The sequence below is a fragment of the Dermochelys coriacea genome, chromosome 4, assembly GCF_009764565.3.
Source record: "Dermochelys coriacea isolate rDerCor1 chromosome 4, rDerCor1.pri.v4, whole genome shotgun sequence".
NCBI classification, from domain to species: domain Eukaryota; kingdom Metazoa; phylum Chordata; order Testudines; family Dermochelyidae; genus Dermochelys; species Dermochelys coriacea.
The window spans coordinates 25,044,943-25,071,622 of record NC_050071.1 but is presented as its reverse complement, the minus strand read 5'-3'; the positions used below and the strand labels follow the sequence as shown (position 1 = coordinate 25,071,622).

General features: G+C 42.0%; 1 protein-coding gene across 24 annotated transcripts in view; it reads right to left on the bottom strand.

Annotated features, from left to right (window-relative positions):
• Positions 1-22,693, bottom strand: part of PDLIM5 (PDZ and LIM domain 5) — a 179,610-nt gene extending 156,917 nt beyond the window's left edge. For 7 of the 24 annotated variants that reach the window (XM_043512621.1, XM_043512630.1, XM_043512629.1 and 4 more), the window contains exons 1-2: positions 19,966-20,009; positions 18,164-18,296 (exon numbers count right to left, since the gene is read on the bottom strand). In XM_043512621.1, the coding sequence (XP_043368556.1) occupies positions 18,164-18,296; positions 19,966-19,994 (162 nt within the window). In that variant the 5' untranslated portion in view covers positions 19,995-20,009. Of the gene's footprint in view, positions 1-18,163; positions 18,297-18,961; positions 19,312-19,891; positions 19,913-19,965; positions 20,010-22,248 lie in introns of those variants that run through there. The other 17 variants (XM_043512634.1, XM_043512640.1, XM_043512637.1 and 14 more) reach the window with 15 other exon arrangements.
• Between the last annotated feature and the right edge of the window lie 3,987 nt (positions 22,694-26,680).

Genomic DNA, 26,680 nt, shown 5'->3' with positions numbered 1-26,680 from the left:
TTTGGTCTGTTTGCAAGAAATGCAACACTCAGGTTATGTCTATACTGCTATCACAAGATGTCTCTGCAGCTCAAGTGGACATACCTGAGCTAGCTTTTCGCAAGATAGGCCGGTCCCAGAACTGTGAAACCATGGGAACGCCTGCTTCTGCACAGGGTGTATGAGCCCACCCCTAACCTGGGGTAATCACTTGCAGGGCTAATCCACACTGAAAACACACGCTGCTGTGGCTTCACCATCCAAGCAGGCTAGATTAAAGCTAGCTCAGGTGTGTCTACTTGAGCTTTAATAACATCCCATGATTACTGTGTAAACCATATCCTCAGTACTACAGCCTACCTCTCCTGACCAAACAAAAAACCCAACGGCCTTCATGTTTCATCTGGTAGATAGTTGGATAGAAGGATTAAAAAAGGAAAGAGGATACAAAATACTAAGAGCTGAAATTTCTTCAGGATGAAATGATGAAAATATAGGCCAGTTTCTCAGATGATCCTAAGGGCTTGCCCACACTGGCAATTTACAGCGCTGCAACTTTCTCCCTTAGGGGTGTGAAAAAACACCCTCCTGAGAGCAGCAAGTTTCAGCGCTGTAAAGCACCAGTGTAGACAGCGCACCAGCGCAGCTAGCTACACCCCTCGTGGAGGTGGGTTTTTAAGAGCGCTGGAAGAGAGTTCTGTGCTTTAGCATTGCTAGTCTAGACTAGCACAATAGTCAGTGGTTCTCAACCTGCAGCCCAGTCAGCGCACAGCTGTGGACCACAATGGTAAATTGGTTGAGAACCACTAGTCTAAGTCAATGGAGCTATGTTGATTTTATCCCAGTTGAGGATCTGGTCCTATATGTGCAATGCTTTTGCAAGGACTAGAAGAGAAAAGAGAGAGACTTAGGAAGTAAAAAGGGATGTCTAAAGGAGAATGGAATACTTAGATTCCTACTTGGAGACAAGAGTTTATTGATCTAGAGTGGCAAGTGCTTTTAATAAATCAGCCCTATAAAGATACGCTCTCATAGCACCTGCTATGCAGATAACTAAGTTTTCATTGGTTGCCATCTGAAACTTTTTGCCAATTATCTTGTTAATAAAAACATGATTTGATAGTTGGCTCTCACAATTTCCCTTATGCCTGTCCTGTCATATACTGTCCCTGTTTTTCCACTCTGCTAAGGCAGAGAGTAACTGTGGCTTCTGAAAAGAGCTAGCAACAACAACAAACACACACCTGGTAGATTTAATTTTGACAGCAAGACATTTTTAGCCAGGGGGATAATTAAATTAAAGCAGTACAAATTGTGTCCCTCTCAGACTAGCCTCTTCTCCCTGCCGAACCAGATGCAAGTCCCCAAACTGAAAGCAATGGACTGTACTTGTCAAAAACAAAAACAAAACAAAAAGCTCCTATTTGAAATTTTACATTGAATAGTTTAATCCAAACCTGATTTCACTTGATTGGATTACATGGATCATTTTAAATGCAAAATTAAGTATTTGCCTGTTAATGTTTTTCCCCAAATTTAAGATTTCCGTTGTTCTGCATTCTCGCCCAGATAGGATGCTCGTATTACATAAAGTTTATCATAAGATCCTTTCATTTGCCAATGGGAGTATTTCCTGCAACTCTACCTCAATTATTGTAAATACTCAAAAGTAACTGCTTCAATTTGACAAGAAATTAAAAGAAAAACCACAGAATTTAGAAAATAATATTTTCTCTTTTGAAAGTTAAAAACCATTAACTTTTTTTCAATCTCCCCTCTTCCCCAATTTCAGCCTTTAGTACAATGGAAATGTATTCTAAGGGCTTGAATAAGATGTGCAGTAAATACACACTTGCCAGAAGTGGGCTTTTAATTTAGTTATTCATTATTTTGGGTTAATTGTGTTTCCACATGCACTTGGCTTAGTGCATTGGGAGTAACAATGTAACAACAAACATTTAACAATACTTAAGTATACAAGAATGTAAAATTTTTTTTAAAAAAAGTTAAACAGCCATGATTTACCAAAATATCATTAATACTTATGACAGCAGCACCTAGAGACTCAAGTCAGGAAGGGCCCCATTGTGTTAGGCACTGTGCGAACATAGTAAGAGCTTGGTTCTGTCCCCAAAGTTAAAAAAATATTCAATGAAAGTAGGAGGGTATGTCTACACAACATTATGGAGTGAGCCTCCCAGCCCAGGTCAACAGACCTGGGGGTTAGGGGGTCCACGCTAGCACTCTAAAAATAACTGGACAAACAGTGCTCTGAAGTGGCAGCTCAGGCTGTGAAGTCAACCCCAACCCTATGCTTCAGATTCCAAACCAAACTGCAACTTCAAAGGGCCATCTATACAGCTATTTTAGAGTGCTAGTGTGAGCCAAGCTAGCCCAATCTGGGAAGCTCACTCCAAAAAGCGGTGTAGACATACATACACAAACAAAAGTAGGAAGGAGGAGGGTAATGTTGTGTTTACTTGGCTGTTGAAACTAGCCGTATACAGTTGGCAAGGCTGTTTACTTAAAATATGTATAACACAGATTAATAATGTCAGGAAACCTAAGAGGATGGTAATGCAGGAGTCAAGATAGGAAATAAGGGCCTGCAGTAAAGTTTCAGATGTGGACTAAAAGTAAAGGTTGGCTCTTGGAAAGATTAGAGGGGAAGCAGCAGCAGATTTTAGATATGCCTGAGACATGTATGGCAGAAAACACTGGTAATGGGCCTGAATGACTGAGAGGGTGGTGGTCTTGTGAACAGCAACAGAAAAAGGTGAGGAGGAATAGTGGAGATAAGATCAAGAGTTCAGTTATGACAACATCAGGTTTGAGTTGATGGCAAGGCATTCCAAGAAGATGTCAGAGAGACAAGCAAGGTTGTGGGATTAAACTGAAGAAGTTACGCTGGGAATAAAGGTAAATATGCAAGTTATCAGTCTCATATGGTAGCTGAAGGCTATATGCAACTGAGACGCTAACTGTCTCGGCAGAGAACAAGTTACAGAACACATTTTTAAAAAATGCAGAGAGTTAATTACTGCACAAAAAAAAGAGTTACATAGTGGGGAGCCAATAAGAACGTTAAAGGCACTGATGATGTGGAGGGCTGAGACTTGGCAACATCACCAGCCAAGTAATCTAAAATTGTACACTTATGCCCTGTTGCATCCAGCGCTGTGGTGAGAGAGTGGCACTTTCCCACTGCAAAGAGGAGCAGGGAGAAGACGCCAGCTGTTCCCATCCAACAGAGGAATCTGTCAAAGCAACAAGTCAATACACTCCATGGTTCCTTAATCTTTTATTTTAGCAGACTATTGTAGTCGTTACAATGATGTCAATGAGCCCTTATTTAATCCCAAACCATCCTGCAGAATTATGGAGCTGACTAAGGCTGTTCTCTTAATACTGTGACAGTAGCAGTTTTCATCAGGTCACGTATCAAAACAAACTCATGACACTCAAATTTGTAACGATCAGCAGTTTCTAAGTTCAAATGTGCACGAACTGATAGAGGGAACACTCCCAGAAAAAGGTGCACAGTTCAACAGGCCAGAGACAGAATAAAGACTCCTCTGATTATCTAGTGAAAAGGGGTTTAAGGTTTTTGAAAGCTCAGATCTATAACAAATTTTAAAAGCACTTAAGATCTTCAGCAACAGTTCAAAGAAACTGTTGTTAACTCTAGAGATTGAATGTGATTTTTGTTTCCAGACATCAGATTTCTCTTCCAAACAGCAAATTCCACGACTCTTCAAAAATATGCCAGCTTTAGCCAAAAATGTCAGCTATCACCGTTTGGTTCTGAAGTTCAACTATTTGGTCTGTAGCCCCAGATAGGAGAGACTTTCACACAATACCAAAAAAGGAAATGTCTTCTTGATAGATACCAGTCTGCCACTTGAGAGCACATACTACAAAAAAAATAGTTACCAAGGTAAAATGAGAGCATTTCAACTGTGTTCACAGGACTATAGCTGAGTAAAACAAACAAGTAAATAACTGTTTTCCACATTCCTTTAAACAATGCCACTTTTCTCACCCAGAAGGCTCCCCAAACCATTTCATCTACTGCATTCTCCCCTACTGTATTTTCAGTGATGCAGAAGATTTAGCTGGCCATGCAGTACATAATCAAAAAGGCCATCCAAGCTGAGTTGAAGACAACACAGCTAGGAACATGGATCATGTCCCCCTGCAAAAAACCTACTCTCTTCTTGCAAACTTGAGTAACCAAATGAGTAAGAATATAGACTTGATCCTGCAAAGGGCTGAGCAGTGAAGCACTTAAGGAGATGCTTAATATTAAGCATGTTAAGTAGTCTCAGGGGGGAGGTTTCAGAGTAGCAGGCGTGTTAGTCTGTATTCGCAAAAAAGAAAAGGAGGACTTGTGGCACCTTAGAGACTAACAAATTTATTTGAGCATAAGCTTTTGTGAGCACCCGATGAAGTGAGCTGTAGCTCACAAAAGCTTATGCTCAAATAAATTTGTTAGTCTCTAAGGTGCCACAAGTATTCCTTTTCTCAGGGGGAGGACACTCGTGCTTAAAATTGAGGAGACAAAATGAGTGAGATAATATTTTGTTTATTGGATCAACTTTTTTGCTGAAAGAGACAAGCCTTTGAGCTACACAGAAGCTTTTCGGTTCTCAAAATTAAGCACATGCTTAAGTGCTTTGCAGGATGATGGTCAGAGTGCTCGCAACTTGCAGAATCACACCTAGTAAATACACACACGCAAAATATTTTAACTTACAGGCTGAACGTGTTCTTGAGTCTGCCTAAAACAAACTGCTACTACTGCTTATGACTTTTTCCTCACGTTTGACAATAGCTGCCAAGAAGTCTGATAGCTAGAATGGGAAAGGAGAATCCCGTTATCTATAGCTGAGACAGAACAGAGAGTTTGTATAAGCCGACCAGTAGTACTGGATGTTCAAAATATTTCGTTTGTTTCTAATATTAACATTTTTGGCTAGTGCCTTCAAAAAGCATCCAACTGAAGAAAATAGCTCATGATAAAAGCTTGCACCCACAAGTGCAGATATTACCCAACAGAATTGAGTTGTATTAGAACCAAAACTCAGATAGATTGCCACTTGTGATAAGCGTTAAGTACTCAGTGTAATGTTTACTGTTTTCTTTGCTAAGTGGCTGAGTGCAAATAAATATTACCGTACCCCAATCAGCACTCTTTTCCAATAAAATTTAAGACCCCCAAAAAACCAAAAATCAAAAACCCACCCTAAAGTGCTATTACACTATCATCTGATAGACGCATTACTTGCGGTTTAAAATTTGGACTGAGATGCCAGTAGATATCTGTTCATTCCTGAATAATTGCTAGTAAAAATACCTTCAGGCACTGCAAGAAAAAAAAAAAAAATCCTTATTTGGGATGAATACACAACACTGAGATATGCTAAGTTGTTGAGAAAACCAGAATGAAACCATATGATTTACCACACACAATGTTGATGGTGAAATGTTTACAAGCCTATAACTTCCCAATTAGTCTAATAAAAAAAAAAGTCAGCCATTCTTCCACAAGGCCTCTTTTCCTTCAGTGAGGGAGTGAAGAATCCTCTTACAGATGATAGAGGCCTGAAGAAAGAAAGAATTTAGATATAGTTTTAATACAATAAGTCTAATCAAGTAATTTTATCATAATTATACTGCCACTTTCAAGAAGAAATGGACCCAGAAATACATTGCACATCGCTACTCATTTTTAAAAGTTCATTTTCTAAAAGGAATTACTACAATTTAACCATTGCATATGAAAATTTTTAAACATGTCAGATGTTATAGACTCATTGCGATTGAATACTTTAAACAAATCACTAGCCTTTCAAAGCTTGCTTTTAACGCTACTCCCAAATGACAAAAATCCTGAGAGAGAAAAATAAAATTTCAGGTTGAAAGTTATAACTTTACCAGCTTTTCTGATCCCATCTACACTTCCACTTAGATTTTAAAAAAAAATTAATTATCTAGGCCTTTTGGTTGGAAAAAGAGCCTCGTCAGCTCTTGGCAATCAGCATTTTCACCATTCCCCAACTACAGACTTTGATGGAATCTTCACATACACCATGTGTTCCCCTTGGAATTCTGCTCTCAATGTCAACTATGTCCCAACACAGAAAAAAAAAAAAACAGCATTATCTCAATCACCACATATAGGCAGGAGTCCCTATGGCCAGGACAGAGAGGAGGAGAGAGCATCTCCTACAAGCATCCTGGACAAAGGTCTTAAAGAGATAGCTCTTACCCACCTTCATGTCCTTGAGTCAGAACCACCTTCCGGTCGACTCCTCATTTTGACAGAATCCTCTCAGTGCCAGTAGAGCACAGATGCTCTCCTGCAGTGATGGAAGCTGTACCACAATATAGGCGACGATAGGAAGCAGCATCCGCAGTCAGCAGAAACATCATGGAATTGTTAGACACACCAGCACTGACAAGCTTATTTCCCCTGCAACCACACAACACCATCTCTGTACATCTATTTTTAATGAGTGACTAAGGCCACACGTCAAAAGTGTAGATGGGGCACCCGCTGAGAGCGGAGCCTCGGCTGCTAGACTCCAACTTACTTCTTGAGAGAGGAAGAGAGTCTTGTCAGATATATTGGCCCAGTTATAGGCCCACTTTTAACATGCAGACATACACAAAATGATCAAACTATAAACACAATTAAGAAAGACCCTCACTTCATTTATTTAAATCATCACCTGTGCTAAATACCCTTTCAGACGAGCTATCCTACCTCACCATGGAGATGTCAAAAGAGCTCCACTCTCCTGCTAGAGCCTCCAAACAAGAATACCATGCAACTCAAGTGCTCACTAAACCAAAGGATGATGAAGGAGTGCGTAAGTCAAAATAAGTAAGTAAGGTACATAACTGGAAGATTCTGCCTTTGCTCTGAAAAACATTATTAAAGAAGCCCAAATGAATCATACCACATTCTGCAATAGGAGCTTCTGCTGAGTATAGACATTTCAATTTTTTCCAGTCTCACTGCATTTCTTTGGGGTTTTGGGATCTCTTTACCCAACCCAGGCATCAGCTTGCCATGAAATGCAGTATGTGTGTATGTATTTTAGCCCAGCTGGCAATCTTGCACTCAAAAAATAGTTACTACCCATCTCATTTTAGCTTTTTTTCCCCAACTGTCAAAACAAATAAGGAATAACTAATGAAAAATAAACTACACTCTCTCTCCAGGGTAAATGCATCAAATTGTGATGGTCAGCCATGAAAGTTAGAGACAGGACTGGATACCACACATTAGGATATCCCTTAATATAAAACAGGTTAAGCCAGACTCCCTCCATAGTAAGTTGAATCATTTGACCTTTTCAGCAGAGCAATGAGAGAGATTTGGAAGCAAGATTCATATTTTAGCTTACTGGGCTTTCAAATACTGGATTATATTCATCTGAGTGTTTCAATATACGCAAAGCTGAGAGCAACAGCTATAGCTAGGGTTGCCTAACACTTTCCATTCTAAGATGCTGTTTTCTATTGCTCATAACTTCACTAAACGTTTCACTGTTTAGGTCAAAATTTTCCATTATGGGTGTCTGCCTCAAGTTAACATTTTAGGAAAGTTTTATCAAAAAGAAGTTCAGCTGTTTTAGAGACCACAATGGGGGGGGGGGGGGGCAGTGTTAACAGAAAAATGTTTTCAACTGTTTTGCTGAGCAGCCCTAGCACCTTCATATGCTGGAGCAGAGTTTTGCTATCACTTTTGGGGACAGCTTTTGCTTGAGAAGAAAAAACGCACACAGATTTGTCTGAGTTATAAGCCTCTGAAAATTACTGTTTCCACATGCTCAGTAGAGGTCTGTTAGAGTTGGCAATAAAATTCTCTCAACATTGAATTTCTACTGATTACGCTGTCTACACCAAATACAGTATGCTCCATCCATGCAATCTTAATTTCAGCCCTCTCGTGAATACACAGTACGATACAGTCTCTAATTACATGATCACATACTTTTTTTTTGCCACAAGTCCACTGCCTCATTCAGTGCACAGGACAGACTGTATTCTGGGAATCAATCAGGATTGTGTAGTCAATGAGGCTGTTTGTAGGACCAACGGTTCATTCACTACACACCTTTCAAATTCTGTAGTTAATGATGCAGGGGGCTACAGGAAGAGAATGAAGAGTCTCATGGAGAATACAGTTTTGGAGAACTGGATTCTATCCTTGTTTAAGATCACACAGGAAGTCTGTGGCAGATACAAGTCACTCAAACCAAATTTTTCACTGGTGGCCACCAGCACCATTTTCTTTGTTTACCTAATCCAGCAGCAGCTAAATAGGATCATCCGAACAAGTGCAGATAAACCCCAAATCTATTCAGAGGTGCAATGAACACACCACACCTACCTATTATTTTTGCGACACTAATATGTAGAGCTGAACGCTCACTGAAAACCTGATGATGCATTTGACCTCACCTAAATTAAGCCAACGTATGTTTTAAAAAACAAACAACAAAAACAAAACATCACTATTTTAGCGATCATTTACTAAAGAAGAGGTGGGCAAACTACGGCCCACAGGACTCTCCTGCCCAGCCCCTGAGCTCCTGGCCCTGGAGGCTAGCCCCCGGCCCCTCCCCTACTGTTCCCCCTAAAATTCCCCCAGGGTTGCCACCGGTGCAATGCTCTGGGTGGCAGGGCTCTTGCTGCACGGTGGCGTGGCTGGCTCCAGCCGGGCGGCACGGCTGCCTGTCTTGGTGCTTTGGGTGGCACGGCTGTAGCATCGCCAGCCACCGATGCTCCAGGCACCACAGTAAGGGGGCACGAGGACTGGATAGAGGGCAGGGGGATTCGGGGGTGGGGGTGTGTGTGTGGATGGGGTCAGGGCGGTCAGAGGGTGGAGAACAGGGGGGTTGAAACGTTTGCCCGCCCCTGTACTAAAGTAACAGATCTATTTGTCTGCTGAAATTTTCCTGTACTGCCCAGTTTGTGGGAAAACACAAGGGATGGGAAACAAGAAATGTCCATCTTGGATTAAGCAGCTACAGACTCACTGACGCATGCAGTGGTGCAAGCAGAAATAATTTCTTGTCGATACGCTGCACTCATGGGAGGAACGCAAAGGAGGAGGGCATGTGATCTCTTCACATGACTCCTCCGGGCCCTGCCCCCAGCTCAGGGCCCCCCAAGCTCTCCCCGTCCCCTCTCCATGATCCACATCCATCCCATGTTACCGGAGGATGGCGGACAATTTCTTCCTCCTCCCGCTACACTGGAGACTTCTGCTGTACAGACCCCAGGCAGGAGGACTCAGGAGACGCAGCTGCGTGGAAGGACTGGGGGAAGTACAGTCGTGCCGGAGCGGCGGCCGGCATTGGGCTGCTCGGTGGCCCCATGTTCTGATCCTTTCGCCGCTGCGGTTCCCAGGAGATCAGGGCTCTCTGGAACTGCAACGCAATGTGCCTCCAGCCCCACCACACAGCCAAGTCCTCCCGCCTGGGGTCTGTACAGCAACCCCACTGGAGGAGCTGCACGTTCTGCTCCTTTTCCTTCTGCGGTTCCCGGGAACCACAATGGGGAAAAGGAGTGGAATGTGGGGCCCCGGGCAGACCAACACCAGCAGCTCCTCCAATGCTGTACTACTGCCAGCCCACCCTGCAGTGCAGACCCCAGTCAGGAGATGCAGCTGCGTGGAAGGGCTGGGGGCGAGTGCCTCCTGTGTCTTTCCAGTATTCCATACCAGCTATAAATATCTTATTGGTATGGCGTACCGGACTGTACCACCGTACTTGCACCACTGAACATCAGTTACTTTCTGCTTAACTTTCCCCTTGGCCGTTTAATGGTAGTGCAAAGTTTCCTTGCTAGGGATTCAGTCTCAGTCCTTTCTTTGCCCCAAAAACCGACTGGTACAGCTTCTTGCAGTCCAGAGAATGCAATATTGCCCTACTTTTCTAATCACAGCTGAAACTCAATCACACAAGATAAAGGACCGTGAGGAGAGAGACTTCTATTTTACCTCCAGTTTAGGAGATCGCAGAGCAGGATGTGTGCGAGTGTGAGAACATGTTTCATCCACCTTTATTGCTCATAAAAATCGTACTCGTTTGACAGCCCTGGAGACTTAGGTCCTTTTCACATAAGCAACATCAGCACAATCCCTTCTCAGTATCAAAACATGTTTTAGTTTTCATGGCCATTCAACCATTTGCCTCTCTTCAGAGACTGCCAACCAGAGAGCCAATTTGTACAATCTCCTTACAGAGGTGGAGATGGATTGAGAGCATGTTTCCTTGCCTACAAAAGTAGCTTACTTTGACATCAAATATAAGCTATAGTATTAATCAGTTTGTGTCTAATGATTGTGGTAATGTCACCCTTTCAATACTCACATCGCCTGAAACACGAGAGACTGTCACACTTTCCCTTAAACGGATAGCCTGATAATATGAGATCTGTTCTTAAAATCCCAAGACCAATGTTATCTCCTCCTGGCTCTGTACCAAAACAAACAAACCTTTGAAGGCTATGTCTCTTCTCACAATGCCCTCAAAGATAACTATCAGGAATGAATAGTGAGAAAAAGCAGTTCCACTAAAAATAGATTCTTGAAATGGCAGGAAGTTCACAGAGATTGTCAGGCCACCAGGCTCAAATACAGAGAAAGCAAATAAGTCTAATTTCTTTCCTATTAATATTCAAAAGAAAGTCCCACTTTATGGCCTTTGCAAGGAAATTTCTCTTTTTTTTAATCCCCTGTAAACGTCTACCCTTGTGGTACATTTTGTGCCCAGTGACACAACCTGACCATTGGCCTGCAAACACCTTTGCATGTTTCCAAGGGAAGTTAACAGCCCTGTTCCCCTGCCTCTAATGACTTCACAGGACATCTATAAAAGCAGAAGATATTGCTTCCAAATATTTTATATACACGGTTTTACACAGTGGTAGTAGGACACTCAAATGCAAGCTACCATACAATGACAATGTGTTTCAGAATAGTATTCTCAGGAGCGGAAAGTAAGGTGTCTCCCAACTCACTGGCCAATCAACGCAGGTCTCCAATGCCGGAAGCTGCCAGTAAGAGCCCTGTCCCAGGTTGATAACTCAACATCTTACAGGATAGTACACATATAGTTACCAGCACTACTCTTGATGTATTTGCCTGGCGGGATCAAAAGTTATTCTCCTGTTTCTCTCAGGGTTTACTCGTATGATTGAAATTCTACTTTATTTGCTTTGATTGCCCCACATCCCAATCATGGTTTGTTTGTTTTTAAACCAGACAGAATACATGTGGCCTAAAATAAATAAATCAAACAGGCTCAACCCAGTGGAAACTGACCCAAGTGTCAGCTCAGTCAACATTTAAAGTGTCTTGCTGCTTTATTCTCTTCTTTTACAATTATTTTTAACAGATATTAGCATTATTTTTTTAAATAGATAGTTTCCAAGAAATCCTAATGCCACACCTTGGAATACAAGTGGCACAACCTATGCAGATCCCAAGTCGAAGTTACTTTAACAATACAAAGGTGAAGAGAGGAATTTGTTTTTAAAAAGCAAAGATGCTGCAGAAACACAAGCTTTGTGCAGAAAAAAAAAAAAGTTACATGCATCCAATCATACATACATCTTACAGGATAAGGTAATGGTCTTTATAGATGTCAACAGAGGGGAAAAAAAGCCCGGGATTAAAGGGGAGCCATGAATTTCCTAACAATGACCCTCTGACACCGACTCTACAGGCGTGGGGGAATGGGTTCTTTGCTCCATTTATAAAATATAGGCATTATTATTTATATACTAGTAGCACTTACAAGCCCCAACAAGGCTGTATAGGACCAAGCACAATGTAGCTCAAACAGAGTCCCTACCCTGAAGAGCTTACAACGTAAGTATGCACTACAGACAGAGGGAAGTATTATTACCATCATTTTACAGAAGGATGACTCAATTATTCTCAGCCTCTCAGTTCCCCCAGCCTCTCATGGGAAGTTGAAGGCACAGCTGGGAATTGAACCCAAACCTCCAAAGTCTCGTATCGTTAACTACACCACCATTAAAAACCGTATTCTTGGGTACATTTTTAGAGACCATGTTAATATCTTCATACGCTATCTAGGTATATACTGTGCTGATCATCTCTGGTATCTTTATTCCGATTTAGCAACATCACGAACATTGTGGCATAAGTAGGGATGGGGTGTTTTTATTTTTTTTGAATGGACAGGATGGGGAGGAACAGTGGGGAGAGGGAGAGGGAGACACACTGACTTCTTTCATATGCTTTGCCAGAATCAGGCAATTCAGGCACTGCGAGAAGCTGGGAAGCTGCCAGCAGGAAGATGTACACAGAACCCATCAGTGTAAGTAAAATGTATAAAGAAGATTGTTCTCCAAAAAAAGTGTTACCTAAAGCTGAGGAGAATCAAGCCAGAGAGAAAGATTTCTCTTGAAAGAACCCCTTTGACCAGTATTTTCTAACAATTAATTTTATATTTTTCCCATAAAGGGGCTGCTTTATCACGTAACTTTAAAATTGGCTTAAATATTAAAAAGCTATAAAATCCTTTTCTAACTTTGCTTAATGTTGTTCTATAGCAACACTAAACAAGAAAAGCCTGAAAAATCCTGTCACCTTCAAAAGCTTACAGTCCCTATTTTGGCACATTACAAACATATCATGCTTACATTTAGCATAGATAGTTGAAGCTCTCTCCAGTTACCATAACACAATGAATGCAACATTGACACCAAACACTGCTATTCATTACATCCTGCAGGGGACAGCAATTTTGGCAACTCTGACGTTACAGTTGTATTTACTAAGTTTTATCCTGGTTTTGTAAGTCAAGTATAGAGCTCTAACGAACGATCAGAAGTTTCATGCAAATAAATTAATGCAACATCTAAAGAAGTCAGAATATAGAAGAGTTGCCATTTCTACAGCAATATTAATTAATATTAACCACATTGCACAAATGCAGCATATTGTGTTTTCTTTGTTATAAATATTGCTTATACATGTTTACCTTGTTAAGCATGTTATGCATGATGTGGAAGGTGTTTGAGTTAGTGCTACTTGTAGAAACCTTACCTAACCTCTTTAGATTCAACTGTACATCCTTAAAATTGCATCAATTTCTTATTTTTCTTTTAAATTCTAAATGCAGGTGGTGGTGATGAGAGAAACCTGTCCTTAAGTCCACAACCAAAAGGAACGATCCAGCTGGCAAAGGCTAAATGGTATCTATCAATGTCATTCCCAAGCTGTTCATTCAATCAGTCAACCAGACTGCCTGAGAGCATGGCCTTAACTACGCATCAGTGATGGCTAATTTGTCCTGCAGATACTTTACTACTGGTAATTAGTAAAGTAAATTAAAAAGAACCAGCTTGATCATCACAGTCCAAGCTGAGTTTGCTGGGCTGGTACTTAAAAGATATTTTTCTTAAGTAGAGGAAATTTTATATAAAAATAATCGAGACAGTAAGTTGCATTGTAGATTTTGATGTTATCAAACAAACACATCCAAAACACTGGGCCATATCATCCAATATCCTGAATCTGGCAGCAGGCAGTTCTTTACATTTCAGAAAATAGTACACACTAACATGTACACTGCTGTACATTGATTCAGAGGCAAACAGTTTATAAGCTTGAAGCAGATTTCATTCTGGCTACAGTCAGTCTGCCTAACTACCAACGTTGTTGATGAACATGAAGTCAGGTAGCCTTTTTTATTTTAAATACAGCAAAAGTAGGAGTCTTTGTTTCCTATGGCAGTAGCTTCCAGAAGCGGATACCTTGCATCTAAATGTTATGTGCTTTTATTTGCTCTAACTTTACTGTTCTTAAATTATAACATACGTCTTGTTTTTGGATTAAACAACAAGATAAAAGGCAATTTACACTCTCCTAATCTTCTCAGTTTGTTTACTTTATTTTGCTCTGTTTGTTTATTTTGCCATATGGAACTAGTTAGGTTATACTGAGATGCATCCAATCTTTGAATATCCCCAGTCAAGTAATCTCCATTTTCATTTATTTCAAGCCAAATAGTTTTTGCATTCTCTCCATATGAAAGTACTGCCATAGCATTTGTGTGACTCACTGTTAGACTCTCTTTTTTTTAATCTATCAGCCCTGTCTCCTGCTGCCAATGAGGCCTAAAAGAAGCGGGATCAGGCCCATATATCAGTCTTTATTAGGGGTTGCAGCCACAACACAGAACAACAAATCAGAGCACCTGTACCTGTCTTCTTCCACATATCGGGTTTGATCCTTAACTTCAGTATTTGGAGCAGTCCCATCAGATTAAAGTTAAACACGTGCTTAAGTGCATTGCTGGATTGGAGCCAGAGTGTGCAACATCTTGAAGCATCAAAGCCGTAGTTCAACCTTCTCACTTTGAAAGTATCCCAAAACTCACATCCTGCAAATGTGTGTCTCCTCTCAAAACCCTCAAAACTTCCTATACTCCACCCAAGTTTCTCTGCCAACTACTCCCTGGATCTTTTCCACCCATCCCTGTATTTTTGCATGGTTGTGTGTCACCCTTTAGATTCAGAGCAGACTCTTGATTAACATTGTATATATAAACTCATTTTTGAATAGTAACATTTCAGTATTACTTTAACAATGTCACTCAGTCATGGCAAGCACTACAAATGCTTTATGGAATTCGAATTTAAATACACAGTGTACAAGTGTATTATGTCAAATAGGTCACAAACATTTGCACTCAAACTAAAAAAAACCCCTAAATTCACACTTGCCACTGCAAAAATTTCAATGGAAGAACTCAGTAGTCTACTATTATTTTTCTAGTAATAGCACCACTGATTAATTCTATTAAAATAGCAATATGAATGAACTTTAAGAAAAACTTTCTTGAGACAGTCATGGGAGATGCAAGTTTGTTAAATTAAAGCCTTTTCCTTAAGAACTTGACAGATTATTTCAATACTGTCAGGAGACCAACTTACTATTTGTCAACTACAGAGAATATTGTTGTGTTGAGTATTGTTTAAACTTAATGCAAGGAGTTAAAACAAAGCTACAGCAAGAGATTAGTTGTCAACAAATGACCAAGATTCACCTTCACAGCCCAGAATGAATTCCAGGCATGACTGCACAGAACCCAAAAAGGTCATGAGAGACAGCAGGACCTTTGTAAGGGAACAAAAATAACTCTGCTGCTTGGTTACCTTTTTTATTAAATCAGTATGTTCAAAACTCTTTAATTAGCAGTCCAACTACACAGGAAAGGCATTTATGCTTCACTGGGAAGAGAAGGATGGCATGTTGTACATGCTGTGCTAGTGTATAAAGGACACACGACGGAACTCTTCAAATCATCAGATTGTTTTGGTATACAAATCATCCTCCTCAGTACATTTTAACTCCAGACCAGACACACACACAATCCCACTTACAGTGGGAAGAAAACAAGCCAGAAGGGGTGGAGCTCAGGTAGAAGTGCCAGATTTTACTTATTTTTTTTTTAATTTTGGCTCAGAGAGATTATTATGGCCCCAATCCCTGTAACATGAGCTACTCAGATGGAGTCTTAGGCCAGCTGGCATGGGATCAAGGACTGGGGATTACAGATTCAATTGTTTAGAGCAATTTGCGTATTTCTTTAGCTCATCCCAGTACAACAGCACGTGTATGTATGTACCACATGGATTAAGCAACACTCTTCAAGGATAAGTGTAGTACATAATCTTAAAATATCGTTCCCTCTCTCTGCGAAGCACCTGGTTTAAATCGACCCACTCATAATGTAGCTGCACTCTGGTTCTCAAACACACTAGAAGTAGTGGTATTATTTTCTATCATTTACCATGGTTTGATAGGTATTGGAATGTGTAACAAATAAGAGGTCCTGACCGAAAAACGTCTAGCACAATGTTTCAACAGCTTTGAAATCATTCCTTGCCATGTGAGCAGTTCATACCTGCAACTCAAAAGGTTAAATCCCTAGGTGCAACCAGTTCATCACAGTCATAGTTCTTGCCTGTGTAAACTGACAGCCATCAAATTAGAAGCCCAGCTGAGACCTAGTTTGAAAAAATCCAAAGCCTCAAGTGACAACAAGTCTGTTACATTCAAAAGCAAGCCAACCATCCTGAAGGATCTAGAGGCACATGAATATAACCTAGACTTTTAGAAATGTGGTGGTTCTTTGAAAAATGACTGTAAAAACAACTTTCTGAGATTCCATGTTTACTCTGTATCAGTAACTCAAAATCATTTATTGAGATTCTCCTGTCAGTCATGGAAACCTCAGCCTAGGTTTAAAAAAGTATGCAGTACACACTCTGGTTCAGACATCAACTGTCGTAAGTTTGTATTTATTTGAGGTCATTTCTCAAGCACTCAATTCAGTATTATTTAAATAAAATAGGCCACAGGACCAAAATTTCACCTTTATCTCAACAGCGTAACCCACAGCTGAATAAGGTTACCTCGGTCTAAATGAGCCAGCAGTATTTGGACCGGCAATTGAAAAAGCCAAGTTTGATGATGCAACAGAAACCAAATCCCTCTCACAGGGCAGTACAGACACTGCACTCAACAGGTGTAAGAAGTAACTTATCTATGTCACTGAAGTAAATCGGGTGGTGTAGGGAAAGTGTTGGGGGGAGGGAGGGTGAGAGAATCTGTTAAATAAGATGCCATTTTTACATAAATACTTTTATAGTAGAATTGCCCTTCAAAAAAAATTGGTTTACACAGAGGAAACACATATTAGAGAAGTAAAATGAACTCTTCTCTAACTAGGATTCCTAATATTCTGAAAGCCTCAATATTGCAAAGTTGGTATAAATATGTTATACAAGCCAAATAGAACAGCCTCAGACATTTGAGAAAGGTTTTGAAACTCAGCCTAGATCCAAAGAAAAATACCCATTAAACACTATTTGAGGGTCGTGAACTCTAGCTAGACACTGCATTGCTATTTGTACAAAGATTTTCTCTCTTTTGACTGAGCTCCTCAAATCCTTTGAATAATAGCAGTTAAGATCAATACAATATACAACACCCATGAGAAACTGGCATGTTCATTCAGGCACATTTTAATGAAACACCATTCACAACTAAGGCACCCAAGTTCCCTCTAAGCTGCGCACTCAGAAGGCTATCGAGATCCATGCAGGTAGGGAGAGGCGCCTCTCCCCCGGCCCCAGAGTTGCTCTGGTGAGGTGCCTCTCCCCCAGGCCGCTGCAGCGAGAGAGGTCTGGAGGGTGTCCTCTCTCCTTGGCCCCGGCCCCACCCCCAGGGCAGCCTGACCACCATCCCCTCATCCCCCCTAAACCCCATCCCTCTGCCCCATCCCTCCTGCACCACAAGCCCCTCATCCCTGGCCCCACCCCAGAGCCTGCACCCCCAGCTCTCACCACGATCCCTGCACCCTATCCCTCTGCCCCAGCCCTGAGCCCCTTTCCATACTCTGAACCCTTCGGCCCCACCCCCGCCAAACATCACATCCATATTGGTGCACATAACAAAATGCATTCTGCACATGGATGTAAAAAGTTAGAGGGAATATTGTACTGCACATAGTTTAACTATTTTTTTTTAAATTGTAAACAGGAGGATTTTGCAAGAATAGATACTTAAAGATCATAAACTCAGTTAATATATGGTGGATACACAGAGGCAATGTGAGCTATTTTCTCATTAAAGATCCATGCCCCCTCCTGCTTGAGAGATATGCGTCCACTTCTGCCCTCCATCACCAGGGGGGAGGGTCAAGCATCCTGCTGCTCAAAAGCTAACTCTAGTGTAAGACATAATAGAACTTATGTCAGCAACTTTCCACCACAGCTTCTTACACACACATCTACGGAAGCAAGGATGAAAAGAAATACTTCTATCTGATGCTTATAAAAAAAAAAAAAAGCAAAACACTGTTACAAACATTTGCTCTCCCCAAGGAAACATGGTGGGAGGCCTCAAACATTCAAGAAAATTAATTTTCCCAACAGGTTTAAAAAAAAAAAATAGCCGCTCCATCATCCTAAGGGACAAGGTGACACCAGCTGTACAAGTGATCAGTCCTCACATTCAGCAAGATGATCATATTGCAGAAAAACGCATCTTTGCAGGTTTCAGGTACCACATGATGTAGCAGACATTTTTGTAAAGTCTATAAAGGCAAATATGGCTCACCCTAGAGATGGTCAAAGGCATGTTGAAGTCTTTTCCACCTTGAAGCCTAAAACCCCAAGGAGCAGGGCCGACCAAAGACACGCTGTAGTTGCTCATGGTGTTGGATGCTGAAGGTCTCATTCCAGATAAGTGTCTGTGGAAGAGAGGATTAAATTTTTAAACAGGATATATACACAGTGAAATGAAAATGCACACGTTAACTTTAAAATGGGCCCTGTCCATTTAAATATATGTTGCAAACAATGTTTTTCTGTTCTGTAACACCTTATATGAGTAAAAGTGAATGGACTTTAAAAAGTCTAAATTTGCCACTATTTGTGCTTTTTATAACTTTTTGGCCTGTCAGCTAAGAAAAAAAAAATAGTTTTAACTTTCTGATTCTTAGCACTGCAATATTTGGTTTTCACACAATGCATGCAATAATTTCTTAACAATTGTTTTCTTCTGAAAAAAAAGTGGAAATATTTCCTCTAGGCTTTTGTTTGGAGGTTATTTAAGCTCGTTTTTACAAAATGTAAGCATTGGATCAAATTTAAATTGACAGTGGTCCTAAAAATTTCTTAAGTACATACAAACTTTAATAGTTCATGTAAGAAATGTTGGCACATTAATTTCCCACAAAATGTATTTCCTGTGATATTACGTATTTAGTCACAGGAACATTTACGACATAAAATCTCATTCCCAAGGAGTGTGCATATTTTGGTAACACATTCAAATATCAAAAACTACAAATTTTAAATGTCCAAGTTATTCAGAGGTAAAAATGTTTTTTTTTTTCCTTCTTGGCCTTTTTACCTACAGTTTAATGTACATCCAACATCCAATTCCCTATTAGGCACATACAAGGCGTTACAGAAGAAATCAAAAAGAAATGCAAAAACGTATAACCAGAGAAAGTTGCGTACCAAATAGCAAGGCAACTTCTTTAAACTAAGAAACAGCATTTTAAGAGATCCCAAGATTATTTCCCCTCCTCCCCAAACAAGGATGAAGGATTACCTTTAAAAAGCACGCTGTGCTGTGCACTTAATTTTGTTGCTCAGTGTCAAAGATAACAGCTTCAGCTGCACCACATATAGGCAATATTACAATGATGTCTTAGGTAGTAGCTGCCTTCTATTTTTATATATTTGAAGTGGGGAGGGACAGAGAGTGCACACACTAAGGGGTGGATTACTGTAAGACTACACCAAACCACTGTAAGATTCCATAGTTACTTAATACAAGAGATTTAAGGTGGAACTTCAGTCAAGTAAAAGAAAGTGTGTTTCAAATATTATCAAGTACGGCAAGAATGATTTCTCACTATACTTACGCTACAGGGGACTTCTTTTTGAAGCAACAGATTTAGGGATACTGTATGAATAAAACAATTTCATTTCTATGGGGAGACTAATACCTGGGAAATTCTACAAAATCTCTCACCAGAAGTTTAACAATGCACTCAAGTCATTTCTTGAGGAAAAATAATGTAATTATATAGATTTCCAGATACACCTCCCCAAAAAAGAGTCCAGCTGTTCAGCCTTGTTTCGCTAATAAGGGCCAAACTGTAATAGTCTTAATAGTAAGAATAGTCTTATTCACACCAGTAGGTCCATTTAACGAAATAAGAAGAGTATTTGGGTACAGCAGGCTAACAAGGTAACCTTTAGGAACTACAGTACTACTCCAAGCCAACTACAGCGATTGTTTCAGAACTGAGGCAGTTCCTGAACTACTTACACCCTCATGCCAGAAGCCATGAAAGGACCATTGCTCCCACTGAATTCTAGGAGGACAGAACCTGGCTCACTTACGTCTCCATCTCCTGTGCCACACTCCGCATACACACATCTGACCAAACAGGTCATCAAGGTTCCTTCTCTTCCTTCTTTCCTTCCCTCCCTCCCCCTCACTCATCCACGACACAAAAGGGAATGTCCACAGAGTTTGAGATATGATCCTTATAGGATCTATGCACTAGTTCAAGCAAGTATTATTCTATGGAACTAAACACTGAATCCCATATAAATAAGCACTTTAATTTACTAAAGATTTTACTTCCATATGAACATGTTTTGTTCTCCCTAAAGTAATCACAATAAAATTATAAGTGATCACAAATTAATGATGGTGGGAAAAGGAACCTTATCTAAGTTGCTGGGACACACCAACACCAGATTGATCAGTAAGAGCCAACAAGATTTTTTTTCCTAACTCGGAGAAAAAGTTAAGCATGTGAATAATTTTTCTTGTACGCGTTTAAAAAAAGAGGGGAAGGGGGCAACTAACAAAAAGCCAGGAAAAGACACTAACTGCAAAGGAAGGCATTTGGCATGGTAAGGTATAATGTGCTCTTCCCTCCACCCCCCAAGTCCCAGCCCCAGCTTTGAGCTTGCAGTAAAACATCTGCATCTCATAAACTAGAGAACTTATTGGGATGTGGGAAAAGAAAACTAAAGAAAGACCCTAAGAAGACAGATTTACTGATCTGTTGATGTCACCGTTAAAGATTCTGTATCTGATATGAAGGAGAGGTACCACCACGTGAATCGACAGAGCCCTGCAAATCCACGGATGTCCACTTTATATTCGTGGATGCAAATATCAGCAGACATGTTTACAGATGAACATATGGGTGCGGATCCAAATTTTATATCTAGAGCCCAAATCCATGGCCCATGTTTGCATATTGGATGTGGATATCCATTTTGTATCCGTGCAGGGGTCTATGAATTGACTTTGTCTCAAAGAAAACATTGTGCAATAAACTAGCTTAAGGCTAAATTGTGAAACTCTCACTCATGTTGATGAGTGTTCAAGTGAGCCTTTTGTGTAAGTACTCAACAAAGGGTTTCCCCATCTAATCATAAATATGTATACCATCGCCCTCTGTTGGACAGAATCAGAATTGCTCAACCGTAGGTCATACTTCCAATAGTGCTAATAGATAATATTACAGAGATGATATTTCAGCTGAAGTGGTCAGGGCCTGTGATTCTGGGGAAATCTGGTGTCCCGCTGCAGCAAAGACTCCAGTGTCCCCAGTGTGCAGAAAAGTGACAAAGGTGACATCTTAGACATATTTTTACAGTATGAAACCATCAAAGTCGGTTTGATTTTATATGTGCACTCCCAAGTATCCACAGAACGCAGAAAAGGCAGCATTAAACATCACGCCATTAAAAAAAAAAAAAAAAAAAAAAAAGTACGCCTTGGCATACAAGTGAAACTGCTGGCTTTACTGTTCCTGTAGTTATCTGATTACAAAAGTCCCCACAGGCAGGAGGAAATACATGGCCATGATGATCAAACAATTCCACGCCCTAAACCTGCCCAACCCAGCTCAGCTATGAATTTTCCTTTTCAAATCCTTTCTCTCCCTCTTGACCATTTTTGGTACTACTTTGTTTAACAGCTGCATTTAAACACCAAACCAGAGACCCTGGGGCGGGCCCAAGGCGGCAGGGGCACACGCAGGCTTGCAGCGTTGGCACCTACAAAACCAGGTCGCCTCTGGCGGCCGTTCTCTTGGGTTCTCCGAGTAGAGTTCTCGAAAGGAAAAAAAATAAAACAAACAAACCCGCGTCGGGTACACCGTAAATATTAGTAAGAGCTCGGGGTGCGTTGTCTCCCTTAAAACAAACGCCGCGGTGCAGATGGCCAAAGGGCTTTCGGTGGGGGAGGGGAGGAACCAAGCCAATGGAAGTCAGTCGCGAAGCCCATCGCAATTCCGATAACCCAACGGGACCCTCCTTTAGACACCGCTGCTTTTCCCTCCCGCTTCTCCGCCGAGTGACTCTCCTCTGCCCACTTCCCCCGGGGGCTGACCTGCCCAGCCTCCTGGAGGCTCCAGAGGGCAAGACACCGCAGCCCACCCCAGCCCGCGCTGCCCCGAGCGCCTTCTCCCGCCGGGCACTGGGGGCGGACCTCTCGCTCAGGCGGCGCCGTGCCGGGGGCGGCTCTGCCCGGAGCCCCGGACACCCCCGACCCCATGGCCTGAGCCCCGGGAGGAGGCAGGCTGCAGCGAAGAGCCGCCCCCCCCCCCCCCGGCTCCTCTCGCAGGTCCCCCTCCCTGCCGCCCGGCGAGGTCTCAGCACCTGAGCGACCAGCCCCCTCGGCCGGGAGACCGGGCTCGCCGCGCCCGGGCGGCCCCTTTCCCCGGCACCTGCTCACCTCGGAGGCGGCAGCCGCCGCGCGGTGCGGGACGCCCCGGCGGGAGCCCCGGAGCTCGCGGGAGAGGCTGGGGCTGCGTCCCGCGGGGCCCGTTCTCGCTTCCGCCTCTCTCTGCTCCTCCCTCGCGGCCCAGGAGGGATGGGAAGTTCTCCGCGCTGCGGCCGAGAGAGAGAAGGAAGCCCTGGCAGCCTGCGCGGGGGGAGGGTTAAAGGCCGGGACAGCTGACCCAGCAGATTGCACGTGCACAAACAAAGGCCCGGGCCTCCAAGAAGGGGCCCCCAGCGCCTGATTAAGGAGGCGCAGGGGAGGCAGGGTGTTGTTAACAGCCCAGTGCAAGTTCCCCTACATGGCGCGTCTCCGCCACACAGATCCTGGACACGTGCCGGGAGCTTGAATGACTAAAAATCAGAGTTCGCCTTAGTATACAAGCATTTAACTGAGATACAATACCTCCCCTGGAGAAAGAGCCAATGGTAATAAGACCAGTAACAGAATCAATATCCACATCTGTACTGTAGTAGCAGCTGTAATACTTGGGCGGGAATCCTCAGGCATGTGACTAAGTTGCTCTGGGCACAGCAGGGGAAAGGCGCACAAGTGATTGTGCCAGTTGCGCCCCCCCCCTCCCACTACTGGAGCCGGCTATGGGGGCAGCTCTGCCAGCAGCCAAAGATCACCAGAAATTGTTCCAGCCCTGCTTCCCTTCCCCTGTCATGCCCTCAACTGTATAGCTAGGGCCACAGCTAGTTCCAGACACCCACCCTGAAATTCTTGTATGCCAGGCAGAACAAAAGGCTAAGATCTAGTCCAATGAGTGTGCGTTGACTAGTAAGAGAAATTAATACAGTTCTTTTCATCTTCAAAACACTGTACACGAGCGAATTAACACAATATTTCTGAGTAAGAAGTAGCCTCTCTATTTTACAGCAGGAGAAACTGAGTCAGACAAGTTAAGTGATTAAGTCTAGGATGCAAGAGAAGTTATTGATAAAGTCACGGTAAGAACTGGAAAAGTTCTGGCCGTCAGATCCATGTTTCAACACCTGGACATATGCCTTTGGAGGATGGGTGTGTGTCCACAGACCATCAATTCTTGTATTCACAGATGTGTAATAATTTCCCCCCTCTTTTTGAATGTAAACTTTGTACCTTACATCCTCTGCTATAGTTAGCAGTGACACTGGAGCTAAAGTCCCCACACTGTAAGAGAGTATGTATGATCCATGGGGGCTGTCAGCATTAGACCTCACTGCCTATCCTGGTCTGAAACAGGACAGAACTGCTTTTTTTCCAGAGCATATTGCATTGCTCAATCATCTACCAAACTTTCAGGGAAGGAAAAGTCCCAGAAAGGCTAGGATTTTAGGGTGGGGGCGGGAGGACTGAGTTAATCTCTAGTTACTTCCTAGAGTGGAGGTAAGGAGAAGCTGCTTTGTTTTGTTTTTATTTGCTTTGATTTTTTTAAGGCAAAAGCACCTAGAGCCTGGGGTAGGCACTTTTAAAATGTATTTGTTAAAAATGGAGAATTATAGTGAAAAATGACTTGCAAAAGAAAAGATTTATCCAATTAAACAGTTACACTAAATAATATACAATTCCAGTTAACTTGGCCCTGATGCTGCAAGGTGATCTGCATTCAAATGGAGCCTTATTAACTTTAATGGGGCTCTGCTTGGACACAGAGTAGCTTGCAAGATTGCACACACAGGAACTTGCAAGATTGCAACCTTGGTCTCCCACTCCCCACCTTCAGAGCTTTTTACTTTGGCATGCAAGGGGCCCAGCACCTAATTCCATTAGCTCCAGTAAAGCCACTTGTGAATAAGAGCTGTAGCACAGAGCTTTAAGTATGCTGTGTCTTGTTTAACTTGATTATTGATCATCTTGATTTTTTTCCTCCACTGAAACTGTTTTTAATACATAAAGATGTGTGTTTATGTGGCTGGATTGGACTGTTCTTTTGGTAATGATTCCTCTCAACCCCCTCCATTAAGCATCTCTACTTAAGCTAAAAAGAAAAATCGCCCTTGCATGCTGAGACAAGCTCCATCACATGATTGTGAGTTCAGGGAGGTAAAAGTTGCCCCTAACAATTATTTTTCATTCTGTCACAAGGTTTTTAGGTCAATTTCATGCTGTTTTATTTATAAGTTTGAAAGGAGCTTGGCACTATGCCTCCTGCAAATGCCACTCATTACAGCCCCAGGCACATGAGGTTCCATCCAGCTCTGAAATATATCAAAATAGTGCAAAGCCTGAGGGTCCTGTTTGACTTCGCACTTAGCCTAGAATATCATGTAGCCTCATTAATGAGAAATACCCTTGTCCATTTGCAGTTTACTAGGAAACTTCAGCCTTTCCTCCCAGAGAAGAATATGGCCCCAACGATCCATGCATTCATCACTTCCACCTGGAATTATTAGAGGAGTGTAGCTTGGGACTGTAGGGCAAAGTTGCATGAGGCTTTTGCCGCTACACAGGGAGAGTCTGCCTCCTCAGAGGTGCTGCTATAACCACATGATCCTTGTCCAGAGAGGTGTTTGTCCAAGCCGTTCTTAACCTGCCGTCATGGGGATGCCGCAACCTCTCACGGCAGCCTAGTCTAAAGCTTAACTACCCTCTTGTTTGATAGTTTTTCCTAATATCTAACAAATCTCTCTTGCTGCAGATTTCTCTTACAACTCGGCCCAGCTTGGTGTCATTTGTATATTTTATAAGTATACTCTCCACCCCATTATCCAAGTCATTAATGAAAATATTTAATAGTAATAGTACCAGACAAAGGACTGGCCCCTGCAGAACCCCACTCCATAAACAGAGAGTATGACAGCAAACCATTGGTTTATGGAGTATGGTCTTTCAACCAGTTGTGCACCTACCTCTTAGTAATTTCATTTAGACCACATTTCCCTAGTTTGCTTATAAGAACATCATGTGAGACCGTCAAAAAGCCTTACTAAAAATCAAGGTATAGCACATCTGCTTCCCCCCATCCACTAGGCCAGTAACCCTCTCACTGAAGGAAATTGGATTGGTCGGATATGAAGTGTTCTTGACAAATCCATGCTGGCTATTCCTTATAACCCTCTTATTCTCCAGGTGCTTACAAATGGATTTTTTTAAATCATTTGTTGCAGTACCTTTCCAGGTATCAATGTTATAGACCAGTTGTCTGAATTCTCTGGGCTCTCTGTTCCCTTTTTTAAGCTTATTTTTGCCCTTCTCCAGTCTTTTTGGACCCCACCTGTCCTCCAAGAGTTCTCAAAGCTAATTGCCAACAGTTCCAAGATTACTTATTTAACTACCCAAGGATGAATTTCATCAGGCCCTGCTGCCTTGAATAATCTAACTTTTGAAGACATTTGTTAACCTGTTCTCCCTATTTTGGCATGTATTCCTTCCCCCTTTTTTATCATAAATTGTAATGAGGACCTGGTCACCAATGCCATTGACCTTTACCTGGGAAGTACTTAGACACCAGAATGATGGGTGCAATAGAACATGGGTTCTCAACCTTTTTCTTTGAGCCCCATCACCCTCCCCATCCCCCAACATGCTCTTCAAAACTCCACAGCCCACCTGTGCCACAAGATCTGGTTTTCTGCATATAAAAGCCAGAGCAGGCATTGAGGGGTAGTAAGCAGGGCAATTGCCCAGGGCCCCTAACCACAGGGGGCAATGAGAAGCTAAGTTTCTCAGGCATCTGCTTCAGCCCCAGGTGGCAGGGCTCAGGACTTTAGCCCCATGCAGTGGGGCTTAGTCTTTCTGCCCTGAGCCCCAGAGAGTCTACTGGTGGTCCTGTTTTACAGCCCCCCAGAGGTTCCCAGACCCTTGGTTGAGAACTGCAATAGAAAACCCTGACAGAATATTAGCTCTGGTTGTGAAATGATCAAGTAGCATACATACAGACATTAATGATGCACTGTAGAATACATACTAGCAAAGCGTTATGGTTTGAGCCATACAGGCTCTATCTGTACCAGATCAGCACTTTCAGTTTTAGTTTCTATTTCTGAAACTATGCTTGATGCAATTATTTAAAGTCATAGGGTAGACTCGACTTTCAGTCCAGGAAGAACCTCTCTTTGAAGAACTTCTGATTTACCACTACTGTTGCTAATCCCAAGAATTCAAAAATCACAAATCAGGTCCTCAAATCATGAGATTTGCTTAAAAATCAGTAGAGCTTTAAAAATTTAATTCTTGTTGTTGAATATGCCTTCTGTTTTCTGAGCCTTAGGTTTTTCCAAGCTTTTCTCCACAAGCCTGAAGGCTAGAAACTTTCATTTTCCAAGAAAAAAGTAAGCTGAGGTCCTCATGCAATCACATGACACTAGGAACTGGGTCTTTTGGAGA